The sequence below is a fragment of the Staurois parvus genome, unplaced genomic scaffold (assembly GCF_062004578.1).
Source record: "Staurois parvus isolate SC_StPar_1 unplaced genomic scaffold, SC_StPar_1.0 ptg003673l, whole genome shotgun sequence".
Lineage (NCBI taxonomy): Eukaryota > Metazoa > Chordata > Amphibia > Anura > Ranidae > Staurois > Staurois parvus.
Genome location: NW_028321469.1, coordinates 3,867 through 19,371, shown reverse-complemented (window position 1 = coordinate 19,371; position 15,505 = coordinate 3,867). Strand labels below are relative to the sequence as shown.

Sequence of the window (15,505 nt, the reverse complement as noted above, 5' to 3'; positions counted from 1 at the left end):
TATGTAGACTGGTATATAGGTACAGTGAGGTATATAGACTGGTATATAGGTACAAAGAGGTATGTAGACTGGTATATAGGTACAAAGAGGTATGTAGACTGGTATATAGGTACAGTGAGGTATATAGATGTATATCCTGGTGTAGGTAGGTGTGTAGACCAGTATAGATGGTTGGTCACTGATATATTGACCACCATAAAAGTTTTGTAGATGGTTCTTGTGCTGCAGTTGGCCATGTTGCCCCTTCCCACCCCCCACACCGGGATGCACTCAGATTAGTCAGCGTTGCGATAAATCGCTGATGATCTGGCGATGGTGTCTGCAATGCAGTACGTTCTGCAGTAGATGTCGCTTTTAATAAAGGCCGTCCATTGAGTTTTTTGTCTCCCACAACAACATCGAGTCATATTTTGGGAAGGGGGGGGGGGAGCGGTGTAAGCAGAGGATAAATTATTAATGACTGGAGACTCTTCCCCTTTACTTTTCATTAACGTTTCTGCTTTTTTTTTTTTTTTTTAGTTTTTTTTTTCAATGACATCAATGCAAATGCTTCTATCAGGGAGCGATGACTGGCAGGTTTTGTGAATGGAATTCTCAGTGACTGTGATGACGTCATTGGTCGCCCGGGGGGTCCGGACCCTGCCGGGGATTGGTCGGTGTTGGGCTGGGATGGCCCCCATTGGCTGGCGGGCGGTCACAGGACGCCCACACACTCTCATGCAGTCGGCAGGTATATAAGGGCGCCCTTCTTCTCATTGGAGAGCACTGAGAGTGAAAATCGTAACTGCTCTAAGAGAGTCTCTCCCACTAGGAAGCCGACAACTTACAATCACTGGCCAGGTAAGTGGATTTGAAGTTCTCCGACTCTTTGCTATGACACTCGCCGCTCTTCCACCTTCTCCACGCAGGCGGCTAACGCTTTTTGCCGTCGCCGTCATTTCTATTTTACATTCAGCAACGTCTAGTACAGATGATAAAGCTGATGAAAGGAATTGTCCGTATTCAGCCATCCCGGTGCTAGAAGTCTCACCTGATGGATCTGGTGGAACTATAGCTCTGTTCCCTTGGCTCTTGGGCTCCTGAGGAACTAAAATGCCCAGCATGCCCAGGAGCCCTAAGTTAAATGTGTTTTAGCTGCTTCAGTGTGTAACACGGACAAGGAGCGGTCATTGCCTGCTAAGGTTGATTTAAAAGCCTGCTGGGATGGTGGGGAACTATAAGTCCCAGTATGGCGGCAGACTCTGTCTTTCTATAAGCTGATTGGAGGAATGAAATGTCAGCCTACCTCCAGGATGAATCCTTTGACCGTGGTAGATTCGTGTCCCTTATTTCCAGATTTTACCATTTCCAAATTTTACTACAAATTTTGACTTGCAGCATTGGGTCTGTCGCAGAACTACAACTCCCAGCGTGTGCAAAGCCTGACAGCTGCAGGTTAAATCCTTCCACCAGCCTCCATATGTAACGATTATAAAACAGACTTCAATGCATCGCAATTTTCATTTCATCGAACACCGCGCTCCAGCGTATAATAAGATCTTCTAATAAGGTGGTGTGAGGGCTGCGAGAGCCGGAGACGGCGACTTGCGAGTGGAATGTGTGGCAGTCGCTGGAAAGCTTTCAGGAGATTATGGTGGAGAGGTCTGGGGGGGGGGGGGGGGTTTAATGATGATGGCATTGCTGGCAGCCGGCCAAAACTTTCCCTTTAAATCTTCCTGGACAGGACATGATGGTTCTCCTGAAGGTCTCCTCCCTCGTCGCAGTCCTGGGCTTGGTGGTCAGCCAGATGTCCAGCACGCAGGCAGCGCCAGTCAGGTAAGAGGGTGGCGTCCGCCTGGGATGGCGCAGTCTGGGGGATGTCGGGTATTAGGCTGCGGGACTGCGGCGTGGTCACTCGCCCCTCTTCCTCTGACATTCGCTCTCTTCTCTCCCCATGAAGACCGGGCTTGGACACCTTAACGGATCGGGTCACCATCAGCGACTATGAGGCACGACGGTTACTCAACGCTTTGGTCAAAGAATTCGTACAGATGACGGCAGAGGAGATGGAGCAGGGGGGTGATGGGAACAAGTAAGTGAGCCCTGCGGGGGGGGGGGGGGGGGCACATTTAATTTTCTCTCATATCATCTCCCTCCTACTATGGACACTATACTGCTGAAACATACAGGATTTATTCTGGGCGAGTCTGTACAGCAGAGTATAATACCAACATATATAGATGGGGCGAGTGTACAGCACAGAGTACACTATAATACTCAGATATATAGATGGGGCGAGTGTACAGCACAGAGTACACTATAATACCAACATATATAGATGGGGCGAGTGTACAGCACAGAGTACACTATAATACTCAGATATATAGATGGGGCGAGTGTACAGCACAGTATAATACCAACATATATAGATGGGGCGAGTGTACAGCACAGAGTACACTATAATACGCAGATATATAGATGGGGCGAGTGTACAGCACAGAGTACACTATAATACTCAGATATATAGATGGGGCGAGTGTACAGCACAGAGTACACTATAATACTCAGATATATAGATGGGGCGAGTGTACAGCACAGAGTACACTATAATACTCAGATATATAGATGGGGCGAGTGTACAGCACAGAGCACACTATAATACTCACATATATAGATGGGGCGAGTGTACAGCACAGAGCACACTATAATACCAACATATATAGATGGGGCGAGTGTACAGCACAGAGCACACTATAATACCAACATATATAGATGGGGCGAGTGTACAGCACAGAGTACACTATAATACTCAGATATATAGATGGGGCGAGTGTACAGCACAGAGCACACTATAATACTCACATATATAGATGGGGCGAGTGTACAGCATAAAATATATAGGTATATAAAGTCAGTATATACAGTACAAAGTACATTATATTATCTATCTATTATCTATCTATCTATCTATCTATCTATCTATTATCTATCTATCTATTATCTATCTATCTATTATCTATCTATTATCTATTATCTATCTATCTATTATCTATCTATCTATCTATCTATCTATCTATCTATCTATCTATCTATTATCTATCTATCTATCTATCTATCTATCTATTATCTATCTATTATCTATCTATCTATTATCTATCTATTATCTATTATCTATCTATCTATCTATCTATTATCTATCTATCTATCTATCTATCTATCTATCTATCTATCTATCTATCTATTATCTATCTATTATCTATCTATCTATCTATCTATCTATTATCTATCTATCTATCTATTATCTATCTATCTATCTATCTATCTATCTATTATCTATCTATCTATCTATCTATCTATCTATCTATCTATCTATCTATCTATCTATTATCTATCTATCTATTATCTATCATCTATCTATCTATCTATCTATCTATCTATCTATCTATCTATCTATCTATCTATCTATCTATCTATTATCTATCTATTATCTATCTATCTATTATCTATCTATTATCTATCTATCTATCTATCTATCTATTATCTATCTATCTATCTATTATCTATCTATCTATCTATCTATCTATCTATCTATTATCTATCTATCTATTATCTATCTATCTATCTATCTATCTATCTATCTATCTATCTATTATCTATCTATCTATCTATCTATCTATCTATCTATCTATCTATTATCTATCTATCTATCTATCTATCTATCTATCTATTATCTATCTATCTATCTATTATCTATTATCTATCTATTATCTATCTATCTATCTATCTATCTATCTATCTATCTATCTATCTATCTATCTATTATCTATCTATCTATTATCTATCTATCTATCTATCTATCTATCTATCTATCTATCTATTATCTATCTATCTATTATCTATCATCTATCTATCTATCTATCTATCTATCTATCTATCTATCTATCTATCTATCTATCTATTATCTATCTATTATCTATCTATCTATTATCTATCTATTATCTATCTATCTATCTATCTATCTATCTATCTATTATCTATCTATCTATCTATTATCTATCTATCTATCTATCTATCTATCTATCTATCTATTATCTATCTATCTATTATCTATCTATCTATCTATCTATCTATCTATCTATCTATCTATCTATTATCTATCTATTATCTATTATCTATCTATCTATCTATCTATCTATCTATCTATCTATCTATCTATCTATCTATCTATTATCTATCTATCTATCTATCTATTATCTATCTATCTATCTATCTATCTATCTATCTATCTATCTATCTATCTATCTATTATCTATCTATCTATCTATTATCTATCTATTATCTATCTATCTATCTATCTATCTATCTATCTATCTATCTATCTATTATCTATCTATCTATTATCTATCTATTATCTATCTATCTATCTATCTATTATCTATCTATCTATCTATCTATTATCTATCTATCTATCTATCTATCTATCTATCTATCTATCTATTATCTATCTATCTATCTATCTATCTATCTATCTATCTATCTATCTATCTATCTATCTATTATCTATCTATCTATCTATTATCTATCTATTATCTATCTATCTATCTATTATCTATCTATCTATCTATTATCTATCTATCTATCTATCTATCTATCTATTATCTATCTATCTATCTATCTATCTATCTATCTATCTATCTATCTATTATCTATCTATCTATCTATCTATCTATCTATCTATCTATCTATCTATCTATTATCGATCTATCTATCTATCTATTATCTATCTATCTATCTATCTATCTATCTATCTATCTATTATCTATCTATCTATCTATCTATCTATTATCTATCTATCTATCTATCTATTATCTATCTATCTATCTATCTATCTATCTATTATCTATCTATCTATCTATCTATCTATCTATCGAGCGGGAGAGAGAGAGAAATGGGAATATATATATATAGAGAGAGATGGATGAGTCTATACAGTACAGAGTACATTATATTACCCCTGTATGTATATATATATATATAGATTTGATGGAGTCTGTACAGTGCAGAGTAATTATTGAACCTCACATTATGAACACATTTCATGAGTCTGTAAAATTGGATTTCTCATATATCATCCACCCCATACTATGGACACTATACTGCTGAATCCTATAGGATGTTGTTAGAGGGGGAGTCTGCACAGTGCAGAGTACATTGACATACCTTCACTATAACTCAGACTGTGTCTGTCTCTTCTGTCCTACATTCTCCTGTCTTCAGTACTCCCATTCTCCTGTCCTCAGTACTCCCCATTCTCCTCTCCTCAGTACTCTCATTCTCCTCTCCTCAGTACTCCCATTCTCCTCTCCTCAGTACTCCCATTCTCCTGTCCTCAGTACTCCCATTCTCATGTCCTCAGTATCCCATTCTCTTCTCCTCAGTACTCTTATTCTCATGTCTTCAGTACTCTCATTCTCCTCTCCTCAGTACTCCCATTCTCTCTCCTCAGTACTCCCCATTCTCCTCTCCTCAGTACTCCCATTCTCTTCTCCTAGTACTCCCATTCTCCTCTCCTCAGTACTCCCATTCTCTCTCCTCAGTACTCCCATTCTCTTTCCCTAGTACTCCCATTCTCCTCTCCTCAGTACTCCCATTCTCCTCTCCTCAGTACTCCCATTCTCCTCTCCTCAGTACTCTCATTCTCCTCTCCTCAGTACTCCCATTCTGCTCTCCTCAGTACTCCCATTCTCCTCTCCTCAGTACTCCCATTCTCCTCTCCTCAGTACTCCCATTCTCCTCTCCTCAGTACTCCCATTCTCTCTCCTCAGTACTCCCCATTCTCTTCTCCTAGTACTCTCATTCTCCTCTCCTCAGGTACTCCCATTCTCCTCTCCTCAGTACCCCATTCTCCTCTCCTCAGTACTCTCATTCTCCTCTCCTCAGTACCCCATTCTCCTCTCCTCAGTACTCCCATTCTCCTGTCCTCAGTACTCAAATTCTCCTCTCCTCAGTACTCCCATTCTCCTCTCCTCAGTACTCCCATTCTCCTCTCCTCAGTACTCCCATTCCCCTCTCCTCAGTACTCCCATTCTCCTCTTCTCAGTACTCCCATTCTCCTCTCCTCAGTACTCCCATTCTCCTGTCCTCAGTACTCCCATTCTCCTCTCCTCAGTACTCCCATTCTCATGTCCTCAGTACTCCTATTCTCCTGTCCTCAGTACTCCCATTCTCCTCTCCTCAGTACTCTCATTCTCCTCTCCTCAGTACTCCCATTCTCCTGTCCTCAGTACTCCCATTCTCCTGTCCTCAGTACTCCCATTCTCCTGTCCTCAGTACTCCCATTCTCCTCTCCTCAGTACTCCCATTCTCCTCTCCTCAGTATTCCCATTCTCCTCTCCTCAGTACTCCCATTCTCCTGTCCTCAGTACTCCCATTCTCCTGTCCTCAGTACTCCCATTCTCCTGGCCTCAGTACTCTCATTCTCCTCTCCTCAGTATTCCCATTCTCCTGTCCTCAGTACTCTCATTCTCCTCTCCTCAGTATTCCCATTCTCCTCTCCTCAGTACTCCCATTCTCCTCTCCTCAGTACTCCCATTCTCCTGTCCTCAGTACTCTCATTCTCCTCTCCTCAGTACTCCCATTCTCCTGTCCTCAGTACTCTCATTCTCCTCTCCTCAGTATTCCCATTCTCCTCTCCTCAGTACTCCCATTCTCCTGTCCTCAGTACTCCCATTCTCCTCTCCTCAGTATTCCCATTCTCCTCTCCTCAGTACTCCCATTCTCCTGTCCTCAGTACTCCCATTCTCCTGTCCTCAGTACTCCCATTCTCCTCTCCTCAGTACTCCCATTCTCATGTCCTCAGTACTCCCATTCTCCTCTCCTCAGTACTCCCATTCTCCTCTCCTCAGTACTCCCATTCTCCTCTCCTCAGTACTCCCATTCTCCTGGCCTCAGGGTTCTGTGTATTACCCACTCAGCACAGCGCCCTCCAGCGGCCGTTTCCCCCCCCCCCAGGAATGTTCAGGGTATTAGGGCAGACAATACCAGTGAAGTACTGGGGGTGATAGTACTTCTCCGGTCCTCTATAGAATTCCTGCCAATGTCCCAGCACAGGATCCCCCAGCACAGCTTCCCCCAGCACAGGATCCCCCAGCACAGGTTCCCCAGCACAGCTTCCCCCAGCACAGGATCCCCCAGCACAGGATCCCCCAGCACAGCTTCCCCCAGCACAGGATCCCCCAGCACAGGTTCCCCAGCACAGCTTCCCCCAGCACAGGTTCCCCCAGCACAGCCTCCCCCAGCACAGCTTCCCCAGCACAGGTTCCCCCAGCACAGCCTCCCCCAGCACAGGTTCCCCCAGCACAGCCTCCCCCAGCACAGGTTCCCCCAGCACAGGTTCCCCAGCACAGGGTCTCCCAGCACAGCTTCCCCCAGCACATCTTCCCGCAGCACACCTTCCCCCAGCACAGGTTCCCCCAGCACAGCTTCCCCCAGCACAGGTTCCCCCAGCACAGCTTCCCCCAGCACATCTTCCCCCAGCACAGGTTCCCCCAGCACATCTTCCCCCAGCACAGCTCCCCCAGCACAGCTTCCCCCAGCCCAGGTTCCCCCAGCACAGGTTCCCCCAGCACAGCTTCTCCCAGCACATCTTCCCCCAGCACAGGTTCCCCCAGCACAGGTTCCCCCAGCACCACGATGGACTGACATCAGATCAGTAAATGATTCATTCTGATTGGTTGCTGCACTTGATCCTTATCCTGTCTGTCAGTTGCGGCCTCCTGCAGATCCATTAACTCATTCCCTGCCACAGGTGTGTATCGGGGGGTTCATTGTGTTTTAGAAAGGGAGCGAGTGACACCCGCCACCCCCGGGAGGACAGATTGGATGATGTAAGGGTGAGGTAGGAAGGCCTGGGGATGGGGATGGGGGTGTGGGGAGGGATGGGGGGATGGGGAGGGATGGGGGGGTTCTTGTGGGGTCCTATACTGTGTTTTGCATGATGGCCGGTGTGTCTGCAGTAAGAGCATCACTAAGAGCTGGGCGTTCACACTGAGCGGTGACTTCATTCTCTGAGCGCACTGATCAATGGATGCATGCCCTGCATTAAAATACCCCTCCCCCCCCCCCTGCAGCCAGCACTACCGCATGACGAAGCCAGAGCAGCATGCCAGCAGCTCCGGACCGCTCCCCCCCCCCCAGCAAGGCATGGGCACCACTCACTGTGAGCAGCATGACACACTAACAGGGCGAGGTGGTGGTGGATGGGCCAGCACGGGCTGAGATTGTCGGGGGATGCAAGCTGCATGAAGGCGCATGCGTGTGACGATCTCGTTTCATTTAGTTTTTTTGGGGTTTTTTTGGTCTGGTTTTGGTTGTTGGCATGTTCTTCTCTTCTGTCTCCCCCTTGCAGCTTGGATAACAGGCCCGTGTCCAAACGTTGCTCGGGCCTCAGCACGTGCACGCTGTGGAAACTGTCTCAGGACTTGCACAAATTAAGCTCCTACCCTCGCACCGACGTGGGCGCCGGGACCCCCGGCAAGAAGAGGAGCGCCCTGGGGGCCCTGGACAATGAACACTACTATGGCGACCAGCTTGACATTAATAACTAGGAGTCTCCAGCGGCGCCATGCATGCGGGGCTCATGTGTAGACAAGTGACTTCTAGCCAATGGGCAGGGTACCCCAGCTGGATCTGAAATGCCCAAGACCCCCCCACCCCCACCCCCTAAGATAGATAGACGCAACAAGCAGCCCCCCCCCCCCTCCTTCCCCTTATCCCCTTCCCCCCCAAACACAAGCACAATGATTTATTTTACCAAAAATATCACAAAAAAAGAATAAAAAAATAGCGATTTTGTCCCTTTTTTTTCCATCATTGCTTCTACAATGTACAATAAAGTCGTCTTCTCTCCCGGCCTAATTAATAAACCTATTTTTCTACGAGGTTAAGCATTGTCTTTAATTAAATTGCTGGAAGGAGTCCCCATTAATGGACTCCCGCGGTGTCACTGACACCAGTCTGCCGTGTAACCGCATTCGATGATTTCCTGCGCTAATCTCTGCATGACTTCATTGCTAGAAATGCTGACTTGCATGTGACTTTGCATGTGACCGGTCCAGGTAAGAAAAACCTTTTTGTTTTAAATTCCCGCACTTTAGAGAGACCGAGATTCATTTTCCAGATCCGAAGTATTTGCAGTTAGGAAAGATTTTTAGATTTGTATCATTTATTTTTTTTTCTAAACAAAAAAAATGTATATTTTATTTATTTTCTAATTAGAGGTGGAAACAGTTTAAGCAATTTTTGGGGCCACAAAATTAGTATTTATGTATTAAATAATTGTGTTATTATTATTTTTTTTTTTAGATGTAACCGAGATGCAGCAGCTTATGCTATAGAGTTCAAATTAGTTTTAGTATGAATTTGTATAACAGTATTTTTTAATATTTAATTTTTTCTTGCAAGCAGTTATGTGCAAAAAGTCAAATTCAAAGTTAGGGAGGTGAGTTTAGGAAGGTGAAGCTCATATTATGAAAAAAATATAAATGGTAATACTACTACTACTAATAATAATAATAATTTATTAGTATTATTATTATGATTACAGTTATTCAATTATTATTGTTATATTTTATAAATAATAAGAATAATGATAATATTTGTTATAATTTTTTGTTCTTATTCTTATTTTTATTGTTGAAAATATGAATTATTATTATTATTATTATTAATAATAATACATAATATAATGATAGTAATAATAATGATAATATTTGTTATAATTTTTTGTTCTTATTCTTATTTTTATTGTTGAAAATATGAAATATTATTATTATTATTATTATTATTATTATTATTACATAATATAAAATATTATTTGTTTGTTATTATTATAATTAATAATAATATAATAACAATATGTCATATTTTCAACAATAAAAATAAGACTAAGAACATAAATTATAACAAATATTATTATTATTATTATTATAACAGTTATTCAATTTTTATTATTATATTTATATTTTATATTATATGAATAATGAATAATAATATTTGTTACATTTTTTTGTTCTTATTCTTATGTGTATTGTTGAAAATATGAAATATTATTATTATTAAGACATAATATAAAATATTATTTTTTGTTATTATTTTCATTAATAATAATAATATAATAATAATATGTCATATTTTCAACAATAAAAATAAGACTAAGAACAAAAAATATAACAAATATTATTATTCATTATTCATATAATATAAAATATAAATATAATAATAATAATTGAATAACTGTTATAATAATAATAATAATAATATTTGTTATAATTTTTGTTCTTAGTCTTATTTTTATTGTTGAAAATATGAAATATTATTATTATTATAAAGACATAATATAAAATATTATTTGTTTGTTATTATTATAATTAATAATAATATAATAATAATATGTCATATTTTCAACAATAAAAATAAGACTAAGAACAAAAAATTATAACAAATATTATTAATATTATTATTATTATTATTATAACAGTTATTAAATTATTATTATTATATTTATATTTTATATTATATGAATAATGAATAATAATATTTGTTATATTTTTTTGTTCTTATTCTTATGTGTATTGTTGAAAATATGAAATATTATTATTATTAAGACATAATATAAAATATTATTTTTTGTTATTATTATCATTAATAATAATATAATATTAATATGTCATATTTTCAACAATAAAAATAAGACTAAGAACAAAAAATATAACAAATATTATTATTCATTATTCATATGATATAAAATATAAATATAATAATAATTAAATAACTGTTATTATAATAATAATATTTGTTATAATTTTTTGTTCTTATTCTTATTTGTATTGTTGGAAATATGAAATATCATTATTTTATTAATATTATTATTATTAATAATATTAATAGTAATAATACATAATATATTAATAATAATAACAATAATAATAATAAATAATAATAATAATTCATATTTCCAACAATAAAAATAAGACTAAGAACAAAAATTATAACAAATATTATCATTATTATTATTTATAAAAATATAATAATAATTGAATAACTGTTATAATAATATTAATTGTTAATATTTTTATTAGTAATAATATTATAATCATCTTTATTATTATTATTATCAATATTACTCTTTGTCATTTTTATTGTATTAGGTATTTGATAGTCATTGCGTGTCAATGTTAGTTCTATCCTGTAATTATTGTTTTGCACCTCCAGCGTGACCACCCAGAAACGAGCGTGCAACACAGCCACTTGCGTCACCCACCGCCTGGCCGACTTTCTCAGCAGGTCAGGAGGAATGGCGAAGAACAATTTTGTACCCACCAATGTCGGCTCCAAGGCTTTTGGCAGGCGAAGACGAAGCGTTCACGTCTAAACTTAGCGATGACATCAGGAATATGGTAATTGTCTCGCAGCCTACGGCACCTCTCCCCCCCTCTCCCACCATCTCTCCCCCTCTCCCCTTCCTCCCCCCCTCTCCCCCCTCTACCCTTCCTCACCCCCCTCTCTCCCCCTCTCTCCCCCCCATTCTCACAAACCTTTTTTCGGGTCCCTGGTATCTCCTTGTGATATTTGTGATCTTTGGGATCAGCAGCAATCTTTTACTATCAGCCCTTAATACAACAGCAAAAAAAAAAAAAAAAAAGCAACAATGTAACAAATCTAGTTATTATTTATTTATTTTGTAGCCGTTGTCTGTCCTTCAGTGGAGATCCAGCACTTAGGAATGAGTGTAGTTATTACCAGATTGCCCGCCGTGGAGTCTGAATCCCCCAGAGAGATGGCTGTAGATCCCAGACGGGAAAACGATTTGTGTTCGCCGGGTGCAGCTCAGCTTCACTGCCGCGTGAAGCATCCAGCAGGGCTAAGTGCTGCGCTTCCATTACAGCAGAACACGGAATAGAATTGCATCACCGAGGAATAGAATAGTTTCAGTATATATCTTTTTTTTTGCTATAATAAAATATTTAACTGTTAATATTATACTATTTAAATATTATTAATATTAATTGTAATTAATGTATTACTCTTTAATATTTATACAGATATTAATTATTAATATTAATAATATTTTCTTCGGGCATCAGCCTGGCAATATAATTATATATTGTGGGAAACTGTAGAAAAATTAATTTATCGCTGGGAAAAAAAGAATGAAATTGACCCCAAATGGTCATCATCTACGAGGCGGAACAATGAGTTGCAACATTGAAACTGATTCCTCTTTGAGCGCATCGAACTTTTGAGCGAATAATAAGGATCCCATTGCTTCTGCTGCATTTAAAAGGAGACTAAGGGGCTCAGAATAATAAAAGATTATGTTGAAAAGAAAAATATGAATATTAAATAATAATAACAATAAGTAATATTATTAATAATAAAAATTAATATGAATAGAAGGCGGAGTATCCTCAGAATAATAAAAGATTGTTTTGAAAAGAAAAATATGAATATTAAATAATAATAACAATAAGTATTATTATTAATAATAAACATTAATATGAATAGAAGGCAAAGTATCCTCAGAATAATAAAAGATTGTTTTGAAAAGAAAAATATGAATATTAAATAATAACAACAACAATAAGTATTATTATTAATAATAAAAATTAATATGAACAGAAGGCGGAGTATCCTCAGAATAATAAAAGATTGTTTTGAAAAGAAAAATATGAATATTAAATAACAACAACAATAAGCATTATTATTAATAATGGACATTAATATGAATAGAAGGCGGAGTATCAGGAAGCCACCACAACAGCTGCGTGGATATGAATGGAGAAGAATGTAGCAGGGTCTGCTAAGAGATTAATTAATTAATCTGAAAAGAAAAATATTAATATTAAATAATAGTCCTATTAATATTAAATTATATTCTTCTTGTTTTTGCTATACGTAAAAGGAGGGGCTCAGGATAATAAAATATTTTTTCAAAAAGAAAAATATTAATATTAAAAATTGTTGTTTTTGTTATTATTATTATAATATAAAAATCAATATTAACAGAAGGTTGTACTTTATTGTGGAGGATTAGAAAGCCATCACAGTATCTGAGGAAAAAAATAGTAAGAAAAAATATTAATATTAAATAATAATAATTATTATTATTATTGTTATTAATATTACTATTTTTCCTTTTGAAATAATCTTTTATTATCCTGAGCCCCTTTTACATGTAACAGAAACAATGTGTTAATAATGTAATATTAATGGGACTATTATTTTAGTAATTCTATTTTTATTATTATATAAAAATCAATATTAACAGAAGGTTGTACTTTTTTGTGGAGGATTAGAAAGCCATCACAGTATCTGAGAAAAAAAAATGTAAGAAAAAATATTAATATTAAATAATAATTATTATTGTTTTTATTATTATTATTAGTAATATTACTATTTTTATTTTTGAAATAATGTTTTAATATTCTGAGCCCGTTAGTTTCCTTTTACATGTAGCAGAAACAATGTGTTTATAATGTAATATTAATGGGACTATTATTATTATTTTACTAATGTTATTATTATTATTATATAAAAATCAATATTAACAGAAGGTTGTACTTTTTTGTGGAGGATTAGAAAGCCATCACAGTATCTGAGAAAAAAAATAGTAAGAAAAAATATTAATATTAAATAATAATTATTATTTTTATTATTAATATTTTTTTTTTTTTTTGAAATAATCTTTTAATATTCTGAGCCCGTTAGTCTCCTTTTACATGTAGCAGAAACAATGTGTTTATAATGTAATATTAATGGGACTATTATTATTATTTTACTAATGTTGTTATTATTATTATTATTATTATATAAAAATCAATATTAACAGAAGGTTGTAGTTTTTTGTGGAGGATTAGAAAGCCATCACAGTATCTGAGAAAGAAAAGAGTAAGAAAAAATATTAATAATAAATAATAATATTTATTATTTTTATTATTATTAATATTACTATTTTTATTTTTGAAATAATCTTTTAATATTCTGAGCCCGTTAGTCTCCTTTTACATGTAGCAGAAACAATGTGTTTAGAATTTAATATGAATGGGACTATTATTATTATTTTACTAATGTTATTATTATTATTATTATTATTATTATATGAAAATTCATATTAATAGAAGGTTGTATATTTTCTTGGGGGGTGAAGGATTAGGAAGCCAGCAGCTGTATGGCTATGAATGGAGGAGCATGTAGGAGGGTCCACTGAGAAATGTAATTAATTAATTTGTAAACTATAAAAAGGGGCAGGACTCTGACACCCCAGACAACTTATAGGCTATAGGCTGAAAACAGGAGGGAAAAACATTTTTTTACACCCACAGTGACCTATACAAATGAATTAATGATTTTTACATTTTTTTTTTCAGATTGCCATGAAAATGACGTCAACTTTCTTCCAGACACATCAAGAAGGCCAAACTTAAACCTTTTGCATCTTAGAAGACCGATCCATGTTTATTTATTTATTTATTTAAAATGATTAACGTATTATTTTTTCATTTAACATTGCTATTGCACTTCTGTTTTTTATTTATTGTAAAAAAAAAAAAGAGGTATTTATTACAATAAAAAGATCTATTCTTTTTATATTATATTTCAAAATAAAATGTGACGGCATCCCCTGATTCTTTATATTCCTCGCACCGCGTGACTCATGGCGCTTGTCATAGCGACTTTGCAGTTCTTGGGGTGCAATGTAAGAGGGACGCCTCAGGTATTGGGGGGGAGGGGGTTAGGGAAGGGGGGTTGATGATGAGCTGGAGTTTGGTGTGCCGTGCCTTGTTGTAAAAACTGTTGGACTGACATGATTGTACAGTATGTTATAGAAAAAAAAAAAAAAGAAACCAAAAAAAAAAAAAAAAACCATAAAAATTTAACATTGTATCAATTGTGAATTTCAGCAAGATTAAAAAAAGTATTTTAGATACACCCTGATTTTTCACGGCTTTTCTTTGCTTTTGCCTGTAGTTGTTTTTTTAATTATGTTTTACATTGTACATAAAATTCACATCATTCACAGGTAAAGGATACATTTTCTAGGAAAAGTGAGGCGTCATTAAAAATCGAAGCTATGGATATGATATTCATTTTTTTTTATATATAGATAGATATACACACATATATTCATTTTATTTTAATTATATATATATATATATATATAAAAGACAATTAAAAAAAATAAAATACATATATGTGTGTATATCTATCTATATATAAAAAAAATTGTTTTTTATTTTATATATATATATATATATATATATATATATATATATATATACATTTATTTATATATATATATATATATATATATATATATAATGTACAGCGCTGAGCAAAGGTGTTGGCACTATATAAATACTGTATAATAATATTTATATATATATATAATGAAACAGAAAAAATTCAGGGGACAACTTTAAAAATAATGGCACCCCTTACAATTTGATAAAACAAATTAAATAAGTGA

General features: G+C 35.7%; 1 protein-coding gene across 2 annotated transcripts; it reads left to right on the top strand.

The window, feature by feature from the left end:
• Nucleotides 1-584: 584 nt before the first annotated feature.
• LOC149427538 (calcitonin gene-related peptide 1-like) lies at nt 585-14,965 on the top strand. 2 transcript variants are annotated; one of them, XM_089667923.1, is made up of 5 exons: nt 687-840; nt 1,724-1,815; nt 1,940-2,071; nt 11,251-11,435; nt 14,406-14,965. In XM_089667923.1, exons 2-4 carry the CDS (start codon nt 1,727-1,729, stop codon nt 11,408-11,410), a joined length of 381 nt encoding a protein of 126 aa, XP_089524049.1. In that variant the 5' UTR covers nt 687-840; nt 1,724-1,726; the 3' UTR covers nt 11,411-11,435; nt 14,406-14,965. The 2 variants fall into 2 exon arrangements, with proteins under 2 accessions (XP_089524048.1, XP_089524049.1); XM_089667922.1 differs by lacking the exons at nt 11,251-11,435; nt 14,406-14,965 and adding an exon at nt 8,387-8,919 and having other exon boundaries at nt 585-840.
• Nucleotides 14,966-15,505: the final 540 nt, after the last annotated feature.

Excerpts from the sequence above, each read along its gene's own strand:
- LOC149427538 (XM_089667922.1), top strand. The coding sequence starts at position 1,727 with ATGATGGTTCTCCTGAAGGTCTCCTCCCTCGTCGCAGTCCTGGGCTTG. Across the intron at positions 1,816-1,939 it reads ACGCAGGCAGCGCCAGTCAG|ACCGGGCTTGGACACCTTAA; the intron begins GTAAGAGGGTGG and ends CTCCCCATGAAG. Across the intron at positions 2,072-8,386 it reads CAGGGGGGTGATGGGAACAA|CTTGGATAACAGGCCCGTGT; the intron begins GTAAGTGAGCCC and ends TCCCCCTTGCAG.